A 21,822-nucleotide genomic window follows, 5' to 3' on the forward strand; every position below is an offset into this window, starting at 1 on the left:
AGAGTTCTCACTGCTTCATTACAACTCAGTTGCTGAGGAGAGGGAGAGTTGTATCAGACCTTGAAATGGATAGAACATCTTTGTTAACAGCCAAAGACCTAAAGACCGTGGATGAGGGATATTCTTCTTCCTGAAATGTATAAACCCAGTGTCCATGCATGTGACATATAGTCCAATTTCTACAGTTGTTACTGTTCCCCAGAGGCGAATATTTTTTTCCTTCACCTTTAAATGTATGCAAGTTGGAGTATGTTGTTTCATGGAGTGTGCCTTGAGAGGGGTCATGGTTTCAATATATTCACCCATGTTTTTTCCTGAAATCTCTGTCTTACCATCCCATTTTGTGCAATGGAAACTCCCTTTTCCTGGCAAAAAAGCTTCTCAGGTATAGAGCAAACATCAAATTGTAAACTTTCTGTCCATTCTTAAAGTTAAAATCCCCAAAAGTGAGGGAGGAACTGAGACCCAAGCGAGAGCCATGGAGGGGCAGAATGCAGAGGTGCTGCTGGCCAAGGAAGAGCAGGAGGAAGCAGAGAAGCTGTAGCACATCATGGTGCACTGGGAGCTAGAATTGGAGTTCGACCTGGGCAACCTGCTGGCTTCACTCTGAGGACCTACAGGGTGCTTAACCATCATTTATAACTCAGTATCTGGTGTCTCTCTGGCCACCGAGGGAACTGCATTCAGAGGAACCACAGACAAAAGTCATCCAAAGAACAATTCACCAAAATAAATAAAAATTAGTACATTTTTCTTTCAAAAAGGCATACAAATGTATGGTCAAGTCAAACAAAACCCAAGGAAACACAAGAAATGAAATATTTTACAACAACCCAAGAGTGCAAGAAACAGTATAAAAACAATCTCTTAGGGGTTGGGAATTTAGCTCAGTGGTAGAGCAAGGCCCCAGGTTGGTCCCCAGCACCAAAAAAAAAAAAAAAAAAAAAAAAAAAAAAAAAAAAAAAAAAAAAAAAAAGAAAAGAAAAAAAAAGACCAATCTTTTAAATCTATAATAATTCTATATGTATTTCTTGAAATAGCAGTTGGAGGAAGCAGGCTGTCATGCTCTTATAAGTTCCATAGCCTCATCAACCCTTGTGACAATCTCCACCTGTTTGATTTTTTCTTAAGCACAGATATGTGTGAGTTAGAATCCCGAGGTCTGTCTGTGATCAGACTGTAAACTGTAGTCAATGTAACACTGGCAATCATTAGCCACAATCTTTAAGTTTCCCTTGTAACATCAGAGCACAGCCATATCTTTGGAAAGCAAAACTCACCCTCCACCAAACTATCCTCCAAAATCCAGTCTCTCCAAAACACCAAGTCCATTCCTCATGCTATAAAGTATGACGGCCAAGCCTTGCATATGAAGGATCGATATTGCAGGCTCTAATACCTCACCAAAGAGACATTGCCCTAAATTCTTTTACAAGTCCGGTTTCCATGATAAGAGTTATATTAAAATATTATCCCAATCTAGACCTGTTTCCCTGGGTTGGCACATGCCACGTGTTTTCTCGAATGACTCCTTTTTTAAGCCAACATTCTATTACAAATATTACAAATTTTCAACCATACCCAATAACTTAAAAGCCAGTCACCTATAGCCAAGACATGTAAAGCTTATTATACATTTAAAACCAAACAGAAAAAAATGAAGTGACTACACATATCTTTAGTACTTAGATCAAACACCATTTTTACTTCTTTAGCTGTCATTTTAAAAGAAGCACCTTGTTACCTGTTGATTCCAAATATCACAGTCAAAGATTTCTCTAAGAGAAACAGCTAACAGCTCCATTACCATAGAAGCTTTGAAGCTGCTGGCACCTTTAAGGCCAGCTAGTGTAGACATTGAGCCAGCCCCCTGGGGAGCTTCCCCAGTGGACAGACCTAGGCTCCTAGCTACATTCCTCCATTGAGGCAGGATTCAGTCAGAGACACACATGACAGTTAACACCAGAGATAACCAGTTATCTAGGATGCTGGGCTCCAAAGGTCAATTGAAACTGTTTTATTTATTTGTTCCTTTCTTGAAAGGACTTAAAACTAAATCAAGGGGGAATCAACCAGCATTTAAAGTTTTCACCATTTTTTCTTTTAAACATGAAACACAAAAACATTCAAGCAACAAGAAGCACAACCCAGACATACATTGACATCCATGGACAGCTTGGTGCAACAAGGACAGACAATAGACATAGAGGGAAGGAGCTAGATGGTGTCCCACCAAAGGGACCCAGATATCCTACCTAAAGGACCCAGAACCAGAAATAAGCACTTCTCCAATAGGAGCCAGCAAGGAGGCAGGATGTCCCTAGGAGAGCTCTTAAAAAGCTTAATCTCACTTTCCTTCTTTTGCCAAAGCATCTGTGGAGAGTCTGGGAGGAATGTTTTTCTCAAACCATTTTTTCTCTTGTCTAGGGTGTAAACTGTCTCTAATCAGGGTCCAAAGACTAAAAGCATCTATGAGAATTAACTTTGCTTCTCTAGATTTTAGCATAACTCTAAAAGAACACGTACACAAAAACATTTGACCATTATTACCTTGTCCCTTTTTACAAGGTTTACTCACCAGTACCCCAAATCTTTATTTTTCTTTGCAAGTGCTTTCAATGCCCACGGTGCTTCTGTATCCTGCTTACTGGGACTTTTCCTGGCCCATTTTCCCCAATACGTCCCTCCTTCACTGGCCGGCTTCCTGGGACCATCTCGTCAGGTTGTCCTCTCTTTTCCAATCTTGGTGGGACCTCCATTTGATGATGCCTGTGTCATCAGGACACTCAGAACCGGGCATAGGCCTATAAGAGTTAAGAAGAAACACACACTCGGGTCATTCGTGTTAAAAGAAGGCTGTCCACGCTTTACTGAGATCTCCTTATATACCAGAGGCAAAAGCCGTGGAAAAACAATAAAGCAGGTGAAAACCCCAACCAGGAAAATAGGAAAACAGGAAAAATCTGCATCGTGGCAAGTCCCGGCCCCAACACAGGGGCGTAAACAACTTCTTAACATCAATAAGCTGAAAGGCTCAGCAAGAGGAATGGGTGCCATGGAAGGTCCTGGCCCCAAATCAGGGACCGAGAGAAGCTGCCAAGGGTGTAAACAACTTCTGGCCATAGTAGGCTGAAAGGCACAGCGAGGGGGAAGGGAAACACTCCAAGGTAGGGCCCAACAGGCTAATATAAATATATATTGGAAAAACTAAAACACTGTATATGAAGAAAAATAATTAAAAAGTGCTACATATCTAAGCATAACATTCATAATAAAAGAAACTCAAATGACAGAAATTCATAAGAAATATTCATCATCCTTCCACATCACGCAAATGCAAATAAAAATTACTCTGAGATCACTTTTCACACTTGTCAGTATGACTAAAGTTAATAACACATGTGACAACTCAAGCTGACTGGGTTATGGAGCAAGGGGAACATTCATACTCTCCTGGTGGAAAGGCAAACTTCTACAGCAACTTCGGAGATCAGTATGATGGTTCTTCAGGAAGGTGAAAATTGTTGTACCTTAAGATACAACTCCAGGTCTCATGTCCAGATGTTGATTCATCCTAGAATACAGACCCTTGCTCAACCATGTTCAGTGAAGCTCATTTATAATGCTTAGAATTTGGAAATGTTTAAGTTGTCCCTTAACGGATGAATGCATAAAGAAAACGTGGTGCATTTACACACTGCATTGCTGCTTAACAATTACAAAAGGCAAAAAGGAAGCATGCACTATGCAGGACAATGAATGGATCTAGTAAAAGTCATTCTGGATGAGGCAATCCAGACTGAAAGAGACAAATGGGATACATATTCACTGAAATGTGGGTGTGGGTGTTAGCTGTTGATTCTTCAATCTGTGTGACTGTATGATCAGTTTAGTGTGAGGGTCTAGGGACGTGGGCCAGACTGTCCTCATTTAGGGAAGTACAAGTTCACTCATGGATGGCTGAGGGACACTGTCAGGGATAGGAATGTGAAATGTGAAGAGACAGGGAGAGGGCAGCAATGGAGTGAACATAGAGTGGGAGAGTAAAATGAGGCGCTGTATCGAAAATAAGAGAGTAGAAACCCTAATTGCTTTTTAAATTGTTTTATCAAGGTAACTAATGATTTATTATGGGTGCAAGGAGAGAAGTTAAAATGTTGATTGTGTTCATCTATGTGAAATTTCAATAATAAGTAAGTCACAACAGTTATGGATTTTGACTTTCAATGAACCTGTTACAGATAATGAATATCTAGTCCTTATGGAGACATCTGTTACCATCTATTATACAGTAGTCATTTTATTTGTTTACATTTCAAATGTCATCCCCATCATTGGTCTCTCCACTTTGAACCCCCATACCCTCCCAATCCTCTTTGTTTCTAAGAGGCCACTCCTCCATCTACCCACCCACTTTCTCTTCACCCCTCTAGCATCCCCCTTCTCTGGGACATCAAGTTTCTACAGGGCCAGTTGCCTCCCATCCCAGAGATGTCAGATGAGCCAGTTGTTGCTACACATGCTCTACACTATATGTATCAGGAGCCATAGCCGGGACCATATATCCTCTTTAGTTGGTAGTTTAGTCCCGAGGAACTCTGAAGGCTCCAGTTAATTGAAATTGTTGTTCTTCATATTGGGTTCCAATCCCCTTCATCTCCTTCAGGCTTTTCCCTAACTCTTTCACTGTGGTTCCCAGGCTTAGTCCAATGGTTGGCTGTGAATATCTGCATCTATGTCTTGAACAGAGGCACATGCGAGGCTAGAAGGAAGCCTCAGACTCCAAAGTAAGGTAATAGGATGTAATTCTGTATTTGCCCAGAAGATGGCGACATAGGATCCTTTTCACAAACTTGTTTCTCACTAACCTCTTAGTTCTGTCCAGCATGTCAGGAAAGTTCCGCAATGTGCTCTGTGACTGAAGATCCTTCTGCTTGCTGGAACTCGATCCGCTGCGTGGAATACTCTCGATCGGCGATGGGCGTCTGGGTCGGTGGACGCAATGACTCCAGGAACTGTGAATGAATGGACTGAGTTGAGCAGACATTGAATTCATCTGAGGGGTTGGCATCTCCAGAACCTGCAGCTTAGCCTCCATGGATCCAGGAGAGCACAGTGTGCAGGGCTGAAATCAGATTCTGTAATGGAGAGGCAGAAGAAACTATGGTTTTGAAGTATTTGTTCTTTTTGAAAGCACAAAGTGGGAGATCAGTCAGTTATCCTCTTTTTGCAACATCTTACTCTGAGCTGCAGGACATATCCTGGGGTATATTGCTTTCCATATTCAATGGGCTTTTCAGAAATTCCAGTTTCCTGAAACGGCATGGCCCTACTTTGGTGGACTGACTGGTAGGAAGTGGAAAGGTTCTCTGAGGGGCAGATGAGGAAAGGCCAAAAGAAGAGGAAAGAGACAGCTATGAAAGGGCTGCTGGTGGGTACAAGGAAACAACAAGCACATTTCTCAAAGCCCTATTTTACTATAGCACTCTGGGAAGCATAACCACAAGCTGACAGAAACAAATTGTTAAAATAAACAATGCATTCGTTCCCATCCCCCAAACTACTCCGTTTTTAACCACCAAGGTCAATAGAAATTTAAGCCTCAAGTACACCTTCTCTTAAGGTTCCATACATCAGCAGGCTGAAAAATCTGCCAACAGGCCTTGACCTACCTTGACTATGCCTAGCAGGCAGACCTTCTCTCTCTTTCTTTTCCTCTGTTTGAGAGCAGGAGCAAATGACTTTATACTGTGGGAGGATTTCCATTATCAACAAACATAAATTTTCCGAAGTCATTAAAGCTTGAAGGCCAATCATTGATGGGCAGGTGTGGTCAGGTCACTCTACCTAAACTATCCCATGGAGAAAAGTAAAAGTGACAGCCATACCTGTGTTTAGGAAACAAGATGTCACAGGTGATTTGAGTATGGGTGCTGTGTGGGAGAGAGGAGGTCATGAATCTAGCTGGAAAAGCCCACTCCACTTTTACATGTGTTTTGAAAGACATATAATAGAAATTTAACTGCAACAAAATTTTGTCAGCAAATGTGCTCTAATGATAGGTGGTTAGGTTTTGGGGGTCATATTGACACAGAAACTGGATTAGTGGTAATATCTTGGGAAGTAGCTTGTGTTACAAGGAGAACTTCAGTTATCCCTTGCCTAGGCCATCTACTGTCTTCTCTTCTCTTTTTCCTCTTTCACTCTTCTATCTGGGCTGATGTAGCAAAAGGCTCTTCCCAGAGACAAGTCAAAGGAGAATTAAGGTGACATCTTTAGCCTGTTTTCTTATAGACACATTGGACTGCGAAGGCTGTGAGGGAACCAGGCGGGAGGAGACTGCAAAAGGCAGAAGGAAGCAGTGACTGCACTGGTCGTGTTTCCCATTCTGTCACAGAAGCATTTTAAGAAAGGAGGGTTCCATTGGCTCAGAGTCGGGAAGCACAGACTCCATCCTAGAAGGGGTAAGTGTAGCCGTGAGAGGTGCAGTTGGTAGAAGTGGACTGGCTGGCAGGATGTGAATGAGACTCTTACTATGTGGGTGGAGCAGGGAGCAGAAATAGGGAAATTCTAGCTCTTAGCTTCCTCTCTGTGCCATTCAGTGCAGGCACCTGGCCTGAGAGTTATGGTGTTACCACCATTCAGAGTGAGCTTTACGTCGATTCTCTCCCCAAAACCCCTCAGAGTGACATTCAAAGGCCTGCTTCACTAACACACTAGGCAATTTTTACCTTCCTCAAGTTGTCAGTGACCAGCAGCAGAGCAAGGCAAGAAGGTTGCACGGCCATTTAGAGGGAGGAACCAAGGAGTGGTGTTCGTGCAAGCCAGAAGAGACCTACAGGAAAGCTGGACATCAAAGAGCCACACACATTCTCTCATGGATACTCATGGTTTTCCCAGGGTGAGATTCAGATGCATGTGGTAGCTAAAGGCATTTCTGGCTGAAGCCGGGTTTCCTATGTGACATTAGGAAACAGTTGTAATAAAAGAAAGTTTCAAACAGCAAACTGTTCTGATTCTGATGGACACAAGTCTGATACTAGGCTGGAATTCTCTTCATAACTTTCAATACTTTTGAAAATAAAGGATATATAGTATAATGTACTTGAATCCTAAAATATTGTGAAATATGTATCTCATAAATATGCATTACATGGTATTCAGTTGAAATTGCTGGGAATAGTACTTTCTTCTATCCCTATTACCACTCTGCTCTGGACAGAATTACCAAAGAATATGATGACTTGGGCTGTGTGTATGTGTGTCTTTGTGCGTTCTCTGTGTGTGTTTATGTGTGTCTGTTTGTTTCTTTGGGTATGTTTGTGTATTTATGTGTTTATATATTTATGTGAAAATGGAGGTTCTGTCAACTTACGGTATTTTTTCATAGTAGCTATTGTCCACAGTGTTTTATGAGATGAAGTCTTTCGTTATGGCAGATGGAGTCAGAGAGACTACAGAAAGATCAAAGTAAGGGGTTGGGGATTTAGCTTAGTTGTAGCCACTTGCATAGAAACGGCAAGGCCCTGGATTCGGTCCCCAGCTCCGGAAAAGAAAGAAAAAAAAAAAAAAGAAAGAAAGATCAAAGTATAGAGGAAGGGGCAGGGAAGATATCACAGCAGTTGAAATCACTTACTGTTCTTCCAGAGGATCTGGAATTGGTTCCTGGTAACCATACAAAGACTAACACCAACCTCGATAGGCAAAGCTGTCTTCCAGATTCTGCCCACACTTGACAACCTCGTGATCCACCCACCCATACAAAAGGCAAAACACAGATCCGGGTCTAGTGGCTAATAGTGACATTGACTATCTAATCCGGAGGGGAGGAGGCTGGCGGCCAGCAGCAGCCGCAGCGACAGGGGCGTCCAGAATACTCCAGGTCACCACCCTCCCCACCCACCACTTGTTTGGGCGGCTTTAAAGAGTTGAGTAAAATCAAGCTGGTAACCAACCATGGCTGAAGGAGGATTTGATCCCTGTGAATGTATTTGCTCTCAGGAACGCGCTATGAGAAGACTCATCAATCTGCTCCGGCAGTCCCGGGCCTATTGTACGGACACAGAATGCCTTCGGGAATTGCCAGGGCCCTCCGGTGACAGTGGCATCAGCATCACTGTGATCTTGATGGCCTGGATGGTGATCGCTGTGCTCTTCTTTCTACTGAGGCCTCCTCACCTGAGAGGCTTCAGCCTTCCTGGAAAGCCCTCCAGTCCTCACAGTGGACAGGTCCCGCCAGCCCCTCCTGTGGGCTAACATCCTGGTGTGGGAAGCAGCGATTGTTTGACACCCTGCACGACCGAAGGACTGCAGAGAACCTGGCACTACCTGTCTCTCCTTTTCCATCTGCAGTTTCATGAGCTTCTAGAAGTTTCACTTGCCAACTGCCTTTGTTTCCTGTGTTGCCACAGTCCTTATTTACAGTATACCTGAGTAAACGATTTCTTTGAAAAGTCGAGGGCTATGTTGGTTGGCCTAAGCTTAAACTTTCCACTCGTTCTCCCTGGAACCCTGACCATAGCGTCTGTGGTGGTTTCTGGCCCAACTGAAGGAAACTTAAGGTTTCTGCATTTAAGTATTTTAAGTGGTTTGGATAGATTTTAATTCTTTTCATAAGGTATTTATTTTGGGTTCTCTGGTATGAGTGACAGAGCTGTGCTGTAGTCACTTTACTGTGGCAGTTTACCTGTGGGTGGCAGTTTTCTGTAGTCCTTGACAGTGATGCTTTAGATCATTTTTCTTACAAACTCCAGCTGGCTTATATGGCTAGAATAGGAAAATCGATTTGGTTGTTTACTCATTTTTCTTTTTTCTTTTCTTTTTTTTTTTTCGGAGCTGGGGACCGAACCCAGAGCCTTGCGCTTCCTAGGCAAGCGCTCTACCACTGAGCTAAATCCCCAACGTTTACTCATTTTTTAAAAAATTCCCATTAAAAATTTCTGACGTTAGGAATACTTTAAATAAACATGATTGATTAATATTTTTAAAAGAGGTAAAACACTCAGAGACCTAGAAAACCATGGATGGGTTCCTCTTTAGTCAACTGGAGTCACAAAAATATCAGAATCACACAGTCAATCAGAATTCACCTGAAACCAGACACTACAGAAATGGTCTCATTTACATAGAAAGAATTGGCTGATGGGAAAGGATAAGCAAAGTTGCTCACCATGACCATGAAAGGACTCTTCACAACTGGGCATAGTGACTCAAAGTGCCAATTTCAATACTTGGAATAAAGAAATGGGTAGATTCCTGTAGGATCAAGGCCACCCTGTTTCACACAGCAAGTCCATTATGTTCAGTTCTGTCAGATTGTACTGAGAGGTCCCGTTTTTCCTTTTTTTTTTAATATTTAATTTTTACTTGTGTGAGTACATTGTAGTTATCTTCAAACACACCAGAAAAGGGCGTCAGGTCCCATTGCAGATGGCTGTAGGTAGCCATGTGGTTGTTGAGATTTGAACTCAGGATCTCTGGGAGAGCAGTTGGTACTCTTAATCCCTGAACCATCTCTCCAACCCCTGACAGATCCTGTGACAACATACTAAAACTCTTTATACATTCCTTCAAAGGGTTAATATTTCCAGGCTTGAATGACAATGGTGCATTATAACTTAGATGAAGTATAACATAAGTGACACTGGTCTCAGATATTGAAGTGGTGAGTAAACGATCAGAAATAGAAGGACGCCGCAGGCCACTAGATATCTATGCAGGATAGCAGGAGATGTAGTTGCACTTTTTACATAAAACACACAGAGCTTTCCAAACCTATTTACTTTTATTATAGTTTGTTTAAGATTTATGACGTATACCGCATTCTGCCTGCATGCATGCTTGCAGGCCAGAAGAGGGCGCCAAATCTCACTCTAGATGGTTGTGAGCCACTGTGTGGTTACTGGGAATTGAACTCCGACCTCTGAAACAGTAGCCAGTATTAACTGTGGAACCACCTCTCCGGCACCATTACTTCTATTCTAATCTGCCTGGTGTCTCCAGTAATTTTCTCATGAATGTTCTCTTGGCATGATAAAGTTTGATCTTAACCTATGCGCTCAGAAGGGACACACATCTGCAATGACATGTTCATTTTGAGTTTTGTATTTTGTAATCGAAGATCTTTTTGTTTGTATTTAGCATGGAACTATCTATGTAAACAAGGATGTTCTACTCCCTGCCTCTGCCCTCCTGCTTGAACTCTTGAACTAACAGTGGACCACCACCATGAAAGGCACTTTCTTCTTTGTGTCCCAAATCCACAAAAAAGCAATTAAGTGCCTACTAGGGCGTTATGAATATGCTATCACCTTAGATGGTTCACGGCATGGCGTATAGATTAACAACTTGTAGCTGGCCATTTCGAGGCATTGTTCAATTGGACTAGACAGAAGACTCTGGCATGAATTTTCTAATGGCGCTAAGTGCCCTTTCATTTTTCTGAAAGTCCTTTGGACTTATGCCAGAGTGAGGGATGTGCATGAATCTCACTGGAAATTAAGTGTCTGTTTCCTTTAAGGCTGAGGTTGGGTTTCTTTTGAGAGAGGAGTGCTTGTGACTGGGATGATTCAGGTCTCCTCCAGCCAGGGCAACTGTGGGAGAAGACATCCCTCAGGTGCACTGAATTCTCACTTCCACAAGGTGGCACCCATACCTAGCAATCCATATCCTCATTTCTTCAGGACAAACACATAAGGGCCATTGGCTAGAAGGGGTCAGAACAACACCACTCTTCTGTTCCCCTTTCATTGAGCAGTAAGTGGTGATCGCCCTTATAGACAGCAGACTGCTGTGGTCAGAATGGAGGAAGGTGATAATTTAAGGCCTGTCACTAGTAGGAATTAAAAGTTGACATTTTTATCTGCAGATAGTATAATAACATTTATGAAACATTTATGAAAATTCCAAGGATATAATCATTAAGGAAAATTTTCAAGCTGATTTCCCATTAATTATTATATATCAATTGTATAAAAAAATCAAAGAAAAGCTATTGCTAAGGAGTACTGATCAAAAAGACTGCATATTTTTATTTTTTCATTTTAATTTGCTTTCAAACAGTGTGTGTGTGTTCCTACATTTTAAACTGATGTGAACAAAGAGAAACTGTCCAGAGGGATAAAAAGAAATGATAGAAGAGGTAAGGAAAGGAAGGACAATGGTATTGAGACGCAGAGATAGGCAAAATATATGGTATATACATATATGAAAATTAGACACACACACACACACACACACACACGTGCAATAGCAGCAAGGTACTCAGCAGGTAAAGAACTTGCGGCACTAGTGTGATTATCTGAGTTCAATACCTGGGACCCATGGTAGAAACATGAACTGAATATTGTGGCACATATGTGCACAGACACACACATATCCACTGGCAAAGAAAACTTTGAAAATTCATAAACATTTGACTTTAGAGGCACAAGGATCAGGAGTTGGGAATGAGGTCACCCCAACATTCACTTACCTCAGAAAACCCAAGAACCGAAATTGAGCTAAGCTAATGAGTCCAATTAAAGTGTGGCAAATGCAAGAAAAAAGAATTTTAATGTGCAAATATGCATGGCATAAACCACAACAAATATTAGGTTAGAAATATCAAATTGCTGGTCCTTTATATTAGTTGATAGAAAGAAAGTAACAAAGAAACAAAAAAGAGAGAAAAGAAACTAAACGACAAACTTCTGAAGGGAAGTAGAAGCCATCAAAATGAAGGCAGGGAATGAAAGAAAATGGGCTGGGGTGCCATGCTTGAAGGAGGAAAAGACTTTAGACTCTCTGCTCCTATGAAGCTGACTAAGGCGGTGCCTGCGGGTCCTTCACAGGCGCTTTTGCGCTGCCTGCTCAGCTTGGGCACAGTTGTTTGTCCTCTTGTATCCTGTGCGGATTCCAGGTAAGGCAGGCAGTGGGAGAGCCAGGTCTCCAGCTAACTGGCTAAGCTGCTGTGCTTCAGAGCACAGGGTGCTTTGTTGCAGCTTGAGCAGGAGCTCCTGAGTCTGCACAGCCGCTGCCACAATGTTTCCACCTCACTCCTGCTTTCCTCCCCTGAGAAATCCCCTCTGGAGTCAGGTTTGCTGCTTGCTGTTGTCCTGAACTGCTGCCAAAGAAAAACAAGCTCGTTCCTGAAGAACTATTGTGAACCGGTCCTCTTCCCCCATATCCTAATAACTTTTCTCTTCCATTAACTATGATGTGGGCTACTTATTAAAAGTAGTTTGCAAAAAACTTTGCCTCCATCCTGCTGTAGTAGAAATAAGGAAAAAGGAAGCAGGTCCTTTTGTACAAAATACTTTATCAGAGGTCTTAAGCTCCTCAGGCTTCCTCAAAGAAGCTCTGAAGGCAATTTTAGGAAGTATCTAATAATTTTGTATGTGATAAAAGAAGAGAGGCCCTTGGGTCAACTAAAATCCAACTTTATTAGTCTGGTCTCTTAGTCTTCGGTGCATCTATCCAGGCTCTTCTGGCTTTTAGAGTCTCTAGCGAGAAGTGATATGTGATTCTCATGGGAGGACTGACTTTGTATGTTACCAGTACTTTTTCCCTTGCAGCTTTTATTATACTTATTTGTTCTCCATGTTTACTGTCTTAGGTAATATATGCCCAGGGGAATTCCTTTTCCACTCCAGTCTATTTCATACTGTGTGCTCCTTTTACTTTGATGAGTCTCTTGTTTAAGTTAAGGACATTTTCTTCTATATTTTGTTGAGAATTTTTTTTGTTTGTTTGTTGGTTGGTTTTTGTTTTCTGTTTTATTTGCCTTTGACCCAAGTTTATTTTCATCCTTCCTATATACTTTATTGTCTTTATCATTATTATATTTGTTATTTTGCAGAAAAATCCTGTATATTTCTTGGATGTTTTCTTCCAGGATTGACTTCCTTCCTTCCTACCCTCCCTCCCTCCCTCCTCCTTCCTTTCTTCCTTTGCTTTTCCTTTATTCCTTTTCCCCCTCCACTCTTTTCCTCCCTTTGGATTTAAGATTTCCTCTATCTATGCATCCATTCCTCCTATGATCTCTTCAATGCCTGAGGTTCTCTATTCCATCTCTTGTAGTCTGTTATTAAGGTCTGCCTCTGAGAGACTACTTGAGTTCCTACATTTTGCTCATCCACATCTCTCTGTTTAGGTTTTCTTTATTCATTTCCTTCCACCGTTATTGTTTTCACACATTTCTTTACTTTCTCTTTAAAGGCCTCTCCCATATGTGCAAATGCTGTTTTACAGTCTTTTTTTATTATTGTTCTTCAGTCATGTTGACATATTCAGGGCCTTCTGTCATAGTGTTGATGGGCTCTAATAGAGATTTGAATGCCCTGGCTGTTACTGGTTGTGTTTCTATGCTGGTCTGTAGTTATCTGGGGTTGGGAAGATTGTAATTCTAGGTGCTGAATCTGGTTTTGTGTGTAGAAAGTATTTGATCCCAACCATGGATTTCTGCCCATCCTTTGCCCAGTTAGTTTCTGGATAAAAGATTCACACTAGCTTTATATCTATGATAATCCTTAATCAGCACAAGAGCTGGGCAGATAGCTATCCTCTATACTATTATGCATATTTTTCCAATAATTCCGTTATATAATTTGCCATGGTTTTTTCTGGGATGCTTTAAACTCCAATTAGACCACTCACATGGCCATTATTTAAAGATTCCTACCTCATGGTGGCTTCTCCTCTATTTATGTTCTTCTTTCTACCCCTGTCTGTCATGGTCTCCTCCCACCCCCAAGCTGGGAACACCAGGGAACACCTGTCTTAATTCTGTACAGCTTTTGACTATAGGCATTTTAATTTACAATTCAGAAATAACTTGGAGGCAAGGTCACATAAGAGTATGCATTGGTGTTTTCTTTCTTTCGTTTGCTGTTGTTATTGTTGCTGCTGCTCCTGTTTTTATTTTGTCTTTTTTTTTTCAGAGCTGAGAGCCATATCCAGGGCCTTACGCTTGTTAGGCAAGTGCTCTACCACTGAGCTAAATCCCCAACCCCGTTGCTGTTGTTTTTAATTTGTCTTTGTTGGTTTGGTTGGTTGGTTGGTTGGTTTTTGAGACAGTGTTTTTCTACTGTACTAGCATTTTCAAAAGCCAGTTGCTTGATTAAGATATCTGGGGTCAGAGAAATGCCTGAGTGTTAGTATTCTGCTAGCAGCCTTCTGATGAAGATGTAGAACTCACAACTCCTGCTGCACCACACCTGCTTAGAGGGTGACACGCCCCCACCTTAAAGACATTGAACTAAACATCTGAACCTATAAGCCCAGCCCCAATTAAATGTTGTCCTTCATAAGACTTACTTTGGTCATGCTATATGTTCTCAGCAGTAAAACCCTAACTTCACGGTCCTGTGAAGGATCATTTCCCCAATGTAGGGGACTGCCAGGGCGTTGAGGGCACATGATTTAGGGCAAACATAGTCATGATCCTATTGGGTAGCGCTGACCTTAAATATTAAATCATCCTTTTTCAGTTCTGTAATAGCTGCCAACTGTAGGCTGGATACAATGGGGGCTAGAATGCCATATACATCTAATGCAGGGCAAAGGAAGGAGCGTCATCCAGTCCCACCAGTCTCTAAGGCTAATTTAGTTAAGGTCTAATTTAGAGTTCTATGTATCCTTTCTACCTGCCCTTAACTGTGGGGATGATATGCATAATGAAGCTTCCAATTAGTCCCCAAGATCTTAGTCAGTCACTGACATTTCTGAAATATGAAGGCAGGCCCTTATCTGGTCCTATTACCTTAGGTGCTCCAAACCTGGGAAAATCTCTTCTAGTATCTCTATCCGTCTATCCAGGAGGAAATGTCCACAAAACCCAGCAGGTATTTTGAGCCATGTCTTTCTTCCTTAATCTCTATAAAATCAATTTTCCCAGTAGAGGCCTCCAAGCTCTTACCTCTCAGTCAGGAGTTTGGATATTTGGGGTGACTGGGAGTGTTGCTCAGCTGATAAGCTTTAAAGTTTGTGATTCGTTTTACTCCCAAGTGAGTGACTGTGTGGATCTTTCTGAGAAGAGTTCTTGTTAAAGAGATGGATAATATTAGCTTACGTTCACTCGATCATCACCATCCCATTTAATTTCTTTTTCTGCATATATCAGTTGATCTAGGTGGTTCAGGTAGAACAGTATCCAATCTAGAGATGCTGTTTTCTTTAAGACTATGTCCTTAGCGGCCTTGTTAGCCCATGTGTTATCTCTAGCCATTGGTTTCTTTTCCCATGATGAGGGCTTGTGTTAATGTTATTAGCTTGGCCCTTTGAATTGAAGTGTCTGGAGGAACAGACTGAGTCCAGACTACCTCCATTTCCAGTGTCACCACTGCCTCTGCTCTCCTCTGACCCTCATGGGTAAAGCTGCTTTTGTTAAAAAACCAGATCTGTTCTGTCTCTGACAGAGGAGAATCACTTTGATGGAGTGGACAGTCCAAGTCAGGGTTGGGCAGCAGAATTGCATGGTTCGGGGAAACAGGTGGCTGGAAAATATGTAAGCCAAGATAGATTAATAAAGTCTGATAATGAAGCCTTAGGCATTACTGAACAGCAATCAGGATGTGTGTGTGTGTGTGTGTGTGTGTGTGTGTGTGTGTGTGTGTGTGTGTGATGAGTCCCAAAGTTAACTTATCCGCATCTTTATCCAACAGTGCTGTGGCAACAATAATAAGCAGGCAATACTGCTGTCACTGAGTCCAGTTTCTATGATAAATAAGCCATTGGCCATTTCTATGGTAGTCTTTTCTCCTGGATCCATGGCTTTGTTGGCTAGAGGGGCTCTAATTAATTCTTCTTGTCTAATCTGCACTCTTCTATAATCTCTGCAACTTTTATTAGCTTGTATCTGTATCTTTTATCTAATATTTGGCACTAACTAATTGAAGAAAGCCCTGTACTAGAGTTCTCTGTTTTCTCTTATTTCATATCATATCTAAACACTGGCAAATTATTGTTTAAACATGCTTACAGAGCCTGGTGGCAAATCTGGAGGAGATCCCTAACCCTTACACCCATTAAATAACCAATCTGGTTGGGTTCCCTGTGGGCCCAAGGGCCAGTTTCTTGGCCTATGTCTGTGGTGAAGAGAACCTGTAAGAACTTTTCGGGGGAGTTGGTGTCATGTCCTGAATACAGTTTATTCTACATTATGCCATCCGGTGGCTGGTTCCTCAGGGGAAGAGATGCCTCAACATGAGCCTACCAGAGGCATCCCCTTTCTTTATATAAAATAAATCTTTTTCATCTTAAAAACTCAGAGACCACATTTACTCGGACAGGGAGCATGCATTTCTCTTGGCAAGAAGGATATTCATTTACTGAACAAAAGATGTGAGCAGGAGTCAATTGCAAACTCTGTTAATGGATACATATGACCACTTGGGGCCTCTCCTGTCATGGACCCTGGATGCCAGACTGCACTGTGTCTGCCCTAGGCAGAAGGAGAGGGGAAGAGGGGATAAACCGGTGAGAAATGTAAAACCTGGAGCTGGTCCTGAGGGAAAAAGAAACTCAACAAATGACTGCTGAGAATTGAACTCAGGACATCTGGAAGAGCAGTCAGTGTTCTTAACCACCGAGCCATCTCTCTAGCCCCAAAGCTAACACTGTCAACACGGATGGAGCTAACTGCTAGGCTGGACTCAGATTTTGTTCACGTTGACAAAGAAGTGTTAGCAGGGAGGAGGAGGGAAAACTTCTGAAACACTATATCCTCTACTGCTGACACCTTGGGGGGGGGTCCTGTGGCCATTTAACATCAAAAGCAGGCCACTCTAAGTTACATTAAGTGGTCATTAGTCCTAACAACCTGTCCCATGTCAAAAAATTTCATCAGTCCAAGTCCAAGAACACAGAAAACAAAAGAACAACTAACACAAAGTGCCCTCCTTGGCAGCTGAAGTACACAGACCAGCCTGTCCATGCCACGGACAGCATAACTCAGGCCTTCTGCTCCAGCCACTGGCCAGATCAAAGTCCTGTTACTGAGGCTGTCCGAGCCCTCCTTAAGCTTGCACATATGAATCTAACCAAAAGCAGAACACATGGAAGCTAGATAGAGGAGACGTAGACAACTGTGGTACATTGCTCAAGCTGTCACTTCCCCGATTCACCACTCTCCTGTGGGTCCCCCACAAGAGGGGAGTTTACTGGCCAATACACAAAATATGAGGTACAAATTGAACCACTACCTGAACCTCCTGAAATGTGACTCACAGAGGAGGAAATCTATGTAAAGGCAAGAGTTTAGTCATTCCAAAATATCATGGTCATCTCATTTCAAAGAGAGAAGTCCCTGAGCAGAGTCTTCCAGGGAGCTATATACTTGCAATCAGGGTAGAATTCAAACAATTGGGGCAGAATTTGTACAAAGGTAACTAGATAGGGTACAATCAGGGGGGAGAGGCAACCTCCAAATAGACTGGCAGTCAGTGGGCTGTTCTGGGACTTTCTGAGGGAGTCGGATGGGGAGTCACAGGAGGCTTTTTCAACAGTCTGGTTTGCAGCTGTTGCAGGAACTACACTAGCTCTACTCCTCCTGGAAGGGAGGGGTCTTTCTGTGCTCAGAGGTTGGTGGTGGAATTTTCCCGCTGGCCTCAGCTTGGCCCCAACTCGGGCTCTTTCATGGGGACTTTGGATCTGGAAAGCTGTGGAAATGCTTTAAATAGGGCTTAATGGGCTATCCTAGAACAAATATGGAAGACTTTGTTACTGAAAGTGGTTTAAATTGTGTGACTCTGTCCCAAGCCTTCTGTGAAGAATTTCAATATTTGCGTAGAGACTCTTTGGGGAGGTTTTATGGTAAAGAATGTGGCCACCTTTTGCACTTGTCTGAAGAATCTGCCTGAGACCAAGGTTATGAGAATCAGATAAATTGGATTGAAAAAGGAAGTCTCAGAAACACCACTATGTGGCCCCCATAGTCTCATATGTTTGAACAAGCCTCTGGAAGCCTCAGGGTGGAATGTGAAGGTTTGTATATGCTTGGCCCAGGGAGCGGTACTATTATGAGGTATGGCTCCTTTGGAGTAGGTATTTCCTTGTTGGGTCAGGTGTTTAGCTGTGGGTCTGGGCTTTAAGACCCTCATCCTAGGTGCCTGAAACTGAGTATTCTGCTAGCAAACATCAGATGAAGATGTACAACTCTCAGCTCCTACAGCACCATATCTGCTTAGATGCTGCCAAGCTCCCACCTTGATGATAAAGAACTGAAGATCTGAACCTTTAAGCCAGCTCCAATTAAATGCTGTCCTTTATAACATTTGTCTTAGTCATGGTATCTGTTCTCGGCAGCGAAACCCTAACTAAAAACTTCACATAGATGTCTGGAAGTCTAGATAATTAGCATGCAGACCCCATAAATGTGTCCCTACATATCTCAAGAAACACTTTATTCAGGTATGATCCATTGCAACTAGTAAGGAACACGATGAAGGACAAAAGTCCATGGTAGGGGCTGGAGAGATGGCTCATCATTTGAGAATTTGTTTCTCAAAAGACCTGCAGGGCACCTAACAATCCTCTGTCACTTAAGTTCCAGGTGAAACACAGTGACCCCTTCTGGCCTTTGGGGAACAGCATGCACAGACCTACAGAAGGCAAAACACTCATAAATATAAAATAAATCAACGACAACAACAAACAAAAACAAAAGCACCCAAAGGAGGGAAAAACAAAGGAGAAAACTCATATGGCACCTTTGCCTGGATATTTTGTCCAGCTTTTAAAGAAATCTAGAAACTGAATTGTAATCTATGTGGTCTGCTTGAGTTGAAATCCCAAATGGAACATAGTACATTGTCAAGAACAAAAGTCATCATCCTAATCAAGAAGAACAAGAAAACAACCAACCATAAAAACCCTATCCCCTGAAAGGTCTTGCAATTTATTATCTCCTCTGTGCAGTTATAATTGATATCATGTTTGAAGGAAACCAAAAGCAAGCAATTCTGTTTCATGACTGCTTCTATACTCCGTATAATAATATTGTTTTATTTCCTGTGAGGTACTAGAGAACACCTGATGAATATTCCATTAATATGTTCAACACTCTCATCCACAAAAGAGTATATTTTAGTGGTCACTAAATATTTGATAAGGATACAGCATTGATAATTTTTTCATCATGAAGTTGGTATTCAGAGTTGGACACACAATCTACACTGAAAGTACAATTGTCTTTGTATCTCAGTCTGACTGGGAAGTCATTATGATGCCCAATCCCTGTGAGAATGCAGAGATCCATCTCTGCCTGAGAGCTGTGGGATTTCAGATGGTTACATCTCACTTCAATAAAGAAGGTTCTTAAGAGTGACGAGTTCGAGATCACTGTTTGATTCACAAGGATACATTCCATTTACTCAAAAGTAACAGGACACAAGGATTCAATATCTGCATTGCAGATGGTCTTGCTGGCCTCCTCACAGAACCTCTTTCCCTCCTCACAGGATGCTTGCAGTTCAGTCTGCTCCACCAGCAGTTTTCTGTTCTCATTCATCAAAATCCTTACATTCTTCTTCAATTCATTGCATTCATTCAGGAGGTGGAAGTTTCTGATGCTGAATCAAAAACAAATAATGGTAAATCCCAGGCAGTTTCTATTTGCCTGCCACTCCTGCAAGTACAATCATCCCTTCAAGGGCCCCATCCCCAGGCATCTCCAGACTAGAGCCACAGTTTGCATGTTTGCACCAATCAGAGGAAGGTCAAATCCCGAGTCCGCACTCCACGGGAATCAAAGTACTTCAGAAAATCTTGACACTAGAGGGTATATATACATCAAAGCAGAGGACATGGTGCATATGGGTGCTTATGTGTTCATGGTATTCTAAAACCATTGGCAGGTGGAGGGCCAATCCCCTCTGAGGGCTGATAGAAGACCCAGCAGCTATACAATCTTCCCATGTGTTTCTCATGGATCCCAGATCTTTTTTCAAAGTCACAGCTGGACAGAAGTATTCCCTGCCTAGTGCTGGGGTCTCCTTTCTGTCAGTGACTCACCGGTAGGAATTGTTCTCTTGTATGAGCTCCTTGTACTTCTCCATGGCATCACTTAACCAGTTGGTCATCTTATGCATGTCCATCGTTCTCATCTCATGTTGGGATTTAAGCATTGGCAATTCAACACTCAGCCTGTGTTAGAACATGACCCAAGGAACAAATAACTGTCTGACCCCATGATTTCAGAATTAGGTGAAGTGTAAATTAAAAATAGCCAATAAAAAATTCAAATTCAAGGAATGGGGGCTAGGGAAGAAAGTAGAAAACTTAAAGACCACAGCGAAAACACAACAGTGAGACTCAAACCATCACTCTCCCATAGAAAATATTTCTCTGCAAATCAGCACACATTTGTTTTGAAATAAGTAATCCTTAAAAGGCTAGTGAGATACGGTCCTACAAAGACCCTCTGTATAGGAGGGGGAGAGCCTGAGAGCTGCATGTTTGGGAATAAAAAGTGTCAAGAATTTATTCCTACAGTCACCTTTTCTAGGTCACAATAAACCATCCTTGGATAGTTAAAAAAAGAAAAGAAACTTCAAAGCAGGAAAATAAATAAATAAATAAATAAATAAATAAATAAATAAATAAACAAACAAACAAACAAACAAACTCAGACTGCTCTCTGGACTACCTAAGCCCATTTATATAACACAAACTTGCTCCTTCCTATTGGTGCTGGTTAAACTCATTATCCTGGGCATTGGACGACAGAGCTAGGGGACCAAATGGAGGGAGCAGACCTTCAAGATCTGGCCAGGTAAGCATGAAGGAATTGAACAGTTGTGTAAGAAGTATAAGATGTTTCCTCCAGTCTGTGCCATAGCCTTGGGTCCAACAGAAAGATGTGATGACATTTCTCTTGTTTTGAAAGCAGGGATTCTCAATCCTTGTTACATGACTCCCAGAGGCCGTAACTACTTTTTACAGGGAAGAGGATTCATAACACCTCCTCCCCTCAGGAGAGTCCTATGTGCCAGCAAGGTAAACAGAAGGAGCAAAGTGCTCTGTTCATCAATGACGGCCTCCACGGACTCATCACTATCATGAGCTGCAAACTGTTCATCAAACAAATCCTCAGACCCAATCAAAGGTCCCAACTCCCTGATCCTGAGCAAAACACACAAATACTTTCACATCCATCCATACATACCAACCCATATACAAACATAATTAGAATGCCAACTTTATCGTGGAGGTGCCATAGAATCAGTATATACGATCTAAATCAGAGTAAGAGTGAGGACATTCAGGCATTTCATTCACACACTTAGATGCAGCAAGTGTGACCAGGTCCTTCCAGCTGTTGAAAAAAATCCAATCCAACTCCAAGGAGGTCAGGGTCAAGTACAAGAGAGGTTGACCCTAAACACAGCACCTAGCTTCTCTCACAGGCCAGCACCCGCCAAGGCTCCTTAAAGTCCAGGATGAGAGATGAAACACTTTCTGGATGTGAGGAAATCTTGGCTTAGCAGAGAGAGCACAAGACAGTCAGTAGGTTACAGGGCATAATGACTACCTGTAGTTCAAACCATCATTGACATAAAGGTCCAGGATTTGAGAAAGTTCATCCCGCTCGATTTTACACTTCTGGATTTCAAGTTTTAGTTCCTCCAATTTCTTTATACGCTTTTCATGGTTACTGATGAAATTTTCTGATGATGCCTTCCGAATAAACCCTGTAGATAGATAAACACAAGTGAATGTACATATTGGATAGCCCATGGGTAGAAAAGACCATTCTGAGTCTCAAAATGGAGGTTGAGGAAGAGGAAAGACTGGAGACTTGTTGAATCCCTGAAAGAGAAGAAAAGCTATCTCTAATGTGGACTC

The 21,822-nt window shown here is 42.1% G+C and overlaps 1 protein-coding gene across 1 annotated transcript; it reads left to right on the top strand.

Annotated features, from left to right (window-relative positions):
• Positions 1 to 7,929: 7,929 nt before the first annotated feature.
• LOC134482245 (small integral membrane protein 14-like) lies at positions 7,930 to 8,256 on the top strand. The gene has a single exon (XM_063274938.1). The coding sequence runs from the start codon at positions 7,957 to 7,959 to the stop codon at positions 8,254 to 8,256; it is 300 nt and encodes a 99-aa protein (XP_063131008.1). The 5' UTR covers positions 7,930 to 7,956.
• The last annotated feature ends 13,566 nt before the right edge of the window (positions 8,257 to 21,822 follow it).

The sequence above is a fragment of the Rattus norvegicus genome, chromosome 15, assembly GCF_036323735.1.
Source record: "Rattus norvegicus strain BN/NHsdMcwi chromosome 15, GRCr8, whole genome shotgun sequence".
NCBI classification, from domain to species: Eukaryota; Metazoa; Chordata; class Mammalia; order Rodentia; family Muridae; genus Rattus; species Rattus norvegicus.

Excerpts from the sequence above, each read along its gene's own strand:
- LOC134482245 (XM_063274938.1), top strand. The coding sequence starts at position 7,957 with ATGGCTGAAGGAGGATTTGATCCCTGTGAATGTATTTGCTCTCAGGAA.